Below are 4,315 nucleotides of genomic sequence, written 5' to 3' on the forward strand. Positions count from 1 at the left end.
GGGTCTACTCCGGGGTCTCCTCCCAGTTGGCCGTGTCCAGTAAACCTCAAAAGGAAGGTGCCCAGGAGGCATCATAATCAGATGCCCGAACCACCTCAACTGGCTCCTTTCGATGCGAAGGAGCAGCGGCTCTACTTCGAGCTCCCTCCCTTGTCTCAAATAATACCACAGAAAGGATCTATCAAGGCCTGTATGTCTAACAAGTTAAAAAACGCCAGATGTAAGTGATGGTCATAGTCGTTTTATGTGGAGAGGTGTAGACATCTACCCTGGATTCTGAGCTGAGCTTCAATACATTTATCTTTGAAAGGCAATCGATTGTCACATTATGGAGAACAATACTACAGGTACAGGGAACAAGCAGATTCACCTCAAAAATGTAAAGAAACTTGTACAAACAGCAATAGAACTTCAAATGTAATAAGCGGATGTCTGAACTTTTAACAACTTAAATCAAGCCCAAAATTTTCAATTTTATACAACTCTGACAACAAAAAAATCATAGATAACTTGATGCTGCTGTTAGTTTTTTGATCAATACTCAATTTTTGGAATGGAAATGCAGTCTTCTGGACTCAGTAATGGTTTCTTTGATTTACTACACACGAGTTGATGCAGACAGTTTGATTTGAGGCAGTACTACTGGTATCAAATTAATACTGTGAGTTCACTTCAAGTAACGTCGACTGGCATTCGGTGTTTTGCGGCCTGTCCAGGGTGTCTCCCGGCTTGCCGCCCAATGACTGTTGGGATAGGCTCCAGCATCCTCGCGACCCTGAGAGCAGGATAAGCGGTTTGGATAATGGATGGATGGACATCAGAGGTAACTTATTTCCATTGAGGTGCTCTTTCCCATGGATTCCTCCGGCAGCGTTTGGATACTACCTTGTTTGGCTCCATTCAGGAGCGACGTCACAGCCAATGTGGGCCCAGGGCCGGGGCCTTTCCCATTCGTCTCCCCAGCTTTGGCTTTAATTTCTGGGGAGGATGACTCGGCTGCCATGGGCGGCGCTTCTTTCTCCAAGCACAGGGCCTGCAAGCTCGGTGGCTGCAGGTTACTATTGCAGTTCTGGGCGATTCTGTAGATTTCGGTCATTTCCGTAACATCTTCCTCCTCATCTTCCTCCTCATCCCGAATTGCCCTCCGCAGGCTCTCGCGGGGCATCAGTACCCTCCTCCTCGCCTCCTGTTGCCGCTGGTACTCCGCTGGCTCATGGCTCTCCACCTTCCGCGAGGAGCGGCACAGAGCTTTCCGGAAGCCCCGCTTGAAGTTGTCTGACAAGAAGCCATAGACAATGGGATTAGCACAGCTGTTAGCATAGCCTAGCACAACTACGAAGTAGTAAATGCCCTGGTGCTCTGGGGGCAGGGACACCAGCAAGTTGATGATGTTGAGGGCGTAGAAGGGCAGCCAGCAGAAAACAAATACCGCCACCACTATTACCACCATACGCGTCACCTTCCGCTCCGATTTCTTGCGCTTGGTGGAGGTGGCGTGGACTTTTTTACCTGAGCTACGGATCTTGAAGACTATGAGCAGGTAGCAGAGACAGATGATGAGGAGTGGGCAGAAGAATCCCACCGTTGAGGTGTAGATAATGAAGGCAGCCCGCCAAATGTCAGCTGGCTGTGGCCAGGCAATGTTGCAGGTGCTGCCCGCCTTCTGGATGTTGGCGAAGATAACCACGGGCAGGACGACCAAGAATGACAGCGCCCACACTGTGCCATTCACCAGCTTGGCCACTTGAGGGCGCCGCCACTTGGAAGAGCGAATGGGATGGACCACGGCTAGGTAGCGGTCGACGCTCATCACTGTCAGGCAGAATATGCTGGTGAACTGGTTGATGGAGTCTACGGTCATGACGAGACGACACATGAAGGAGCCAAAGGGCCAAAACTGGAGGGTGTTCTGAACAGCCAGGAAAGGCAGGCCAAGCATGAACAGCTCATCGGCAATGGCTAGGTTAAGGATGTAGATATTAGTCACAGACTCTGTCTTAGAATAGTGTAGTACGATGTGAATGACTAAAGTGTTTCCGCCCAGACCGATGATACAGACAATGATGTATATGAGTGGGATGAGCACGCCAGCCACACCGGGACCCTGGTCCTCACGGCTGGGTGAGTTGGTGGAGTTGGTGGAGTTAAACAGTGTGCTGTCAAAGAAGGTGTTGTTGAACATAAGCAGGAATGGGGGGAGGCTAGAGGAAGGGCTTGCAAAGCTGCTGCTGTTGTCCCACATCTCATCAGCCATTCGCAGGACATCATCCATTGTCTCCTATCAATCTGTCTCTTGGTCTTTCAGTTGGTCTTCAGCTCCCACTCATCTGTCCTGTGGAGTGACAGAGCTGAAAAGTTAACAAACTGAGTAGTTCTTTAATATGTTTGCACATTTCATATAATCATGAGAGAGACTACAGTGAGAGGAAAAATGGGAAAAAAATTATGGAAAAGAAAGAAGTTAGAAACCACTAAAAGGTCTCAATTTTCTAGGGGTTGCTGAAAGAATCTGGACTGTACCCATTGGTTATTGTGCTGCTTTGGCAGTGTCCTAATGGGATTAGCCCTATATTCCCTCAGACCTGTGGGTTAACTATCAGTTAAGGTTAAGTCAAGGTAAGCGTTGGGTTAAGGTTAGGGCTAGGTATTGGTTGAGGTTAAGTGAGGTTAAGGTAGGTTAGGAGTTTAGGTAAGGTCAATGAATTAGGGTTGAGGGAACAGAGGGTTGAGGGAACATAGACACACTCCTGTCAAAATGGCAACAGCATGGGTAACCTACTCAACAAAATCTGTATGCAGAACCGCTCATTATACTGCAAAACATAACAGGGCTCTCACAGACCATCTAGAACTTGCTGACTTGCAAAAGTCAAATGGTCTCAACGTTGTCAGAGTACTGCCCTCCAGTTTCACACGTGCAGATATCATACAATTTAGTTAAAAAAAGGGAGCTGCATCAATGGCAAGCATAAAGTCTACAAAGCCAAAATCTCACCATTCCCACTGATGAGGGCACTGCTTCGAGCAAGAAATCATGCCTGGTTGTATAGCTAATGTGCTCAGTTAATAATTCTGAGTCAACTACTTTGTTTTTTAAGCTTGGTGGGAACTTGTATCTACGAGTGCAGATTCAGAAGGCATTACTGAGGCTCTTTTGAACTGTTTAATACGTCATGGCCTTGATGGTGCCTCTCTAAATGAGTGTTTGGTTGGGTTTAGCTCTGATGGAGCTTTGGTGAAAGCTAGTCCCCACGTCTGATTGGCTGGCACTGTTTGAACCACAGACTGCAGCTGTCTGTTGGGGATGCTGTCAGGCACTGCACTGAAATTAATATCTTTTCAAGTTTTATGGACAAATTATATTGTCTGTGCCACCATCCCCCCAAAATCTGAGAGAATTTAGCCCTGCAGTCTCAGAAATAGGCATTCGGATTAAAACGATTGGTCGAGGGTGCATCCAGGTAGCGTACCGGTCTATTACATTGTCTACCACCATGGGGATCGCCGGTTCGAATCCCTGTGTTACCTCCGGCTTGGTCAGACATCGCTAGAGACGCAGTTGGCCGTGTCTGCAGGTGGGAAGCCGCATGTGGGTATGTGTCCTGGTCACTGCACTAGTGCCTCCTCCGGTCAGTCGGTTGGGGCACCTGTTCGGGGGGGAGGGGAAACTGGGGGGGAATAGCGTGATCCTCCCACATGCTACATCCCCGTGGTGAAACTCTTCACTGTCAGGTGGAAAGAAGCGGCTGGCGACTCTACATGTATTGGAGGAGACATGTGATAGTCTGCAGCCCTCCCCGGATCGGCAGAGGCGGTGGGGCAGCGACCAGGACGGCTCAGAAGAGTGGGGTAATTGGCCAAGTACAACTGGGGAGAAAAAGGGGGAACCCCCCCCCCCCAAAAAAAAGATTGGGCGAGTCCTAGGTGTGGAATGGGTGTCTGCATCATACAGATCAGTGCATGCTGTTTGGACAATGCATGGTGCTCTTTATTCTCATTGGTGGAGGCCTGGTGAAGATACAGAATGCAATTGAAATGACAGATGCTTGTTTGAGGGAACTGCTACAAAGCTGTCTTCAGGCGACTTCATAAAGAACTTATGCTTGATGCTCTGGAGGAGCTCAAAGATGTGTCTGAAAGTTTGCAGTCAATGGACATTAACATCATCTCATGCTGTGAACATGAGATGATGTTAATGACCCACAAACTGATGTTTTTCTGGCCAGACAACACAATCCTGGACCACAATACAGACAGGCTGCTGATGCTGTTGAACCTGGAAGCTTCCATGGGGTAACAGTACAAAATTAGTCAA

General features: G+C 48.4%; 1 protein-coding gene across 1 annotated transcript; it reads right to left on the reverse strand.

Moving 5' to 3' along the window:
• Positions 1 to 817: 817 nt before the first annotated feature.
• Positions 818 to 2,269, reverse strand: sstr3 (somatostatin receptor 3). Its single transcript, XM_056287957.1, has one exon. The coding sequence runs from the start codon at positions 2,252 to 2,254 to the stop codon at positions 818 to 820; it is 1,437 nt and encodes a 478-aa protein (XP_056143932.1). The 5' UTR covers positions 2,255 to 2,269.
• Between the last annotated feature and the right edge of the window lie 2,046 nt (positions 2,270 to 4,315).

The sequence above is a fragment of the Lampris incognitus genome, chromosome 10, assembly GCF_029633865.1.
Source record: "Lampris incognitus isolate fLamInc1 chromosome 10, fLamInc1.hap2, whole genome shotgun sequence".
Lineage (NCBI taxonomy): Eukaryota > Metazoa > Chordata > Actinopteri > Lampriformes > Lampridae > Lampris > Lampris incognitus.

Excerpts from the sequence above, each read along its gene's own strand:
- sstr3 (XM_056287957.1), bottom strand. The coding sequence starts at position 2,254 with ATGGCTGATGAGATGTGGGACAACAGCAGCAGCTTTGCAAGCCCTTCC.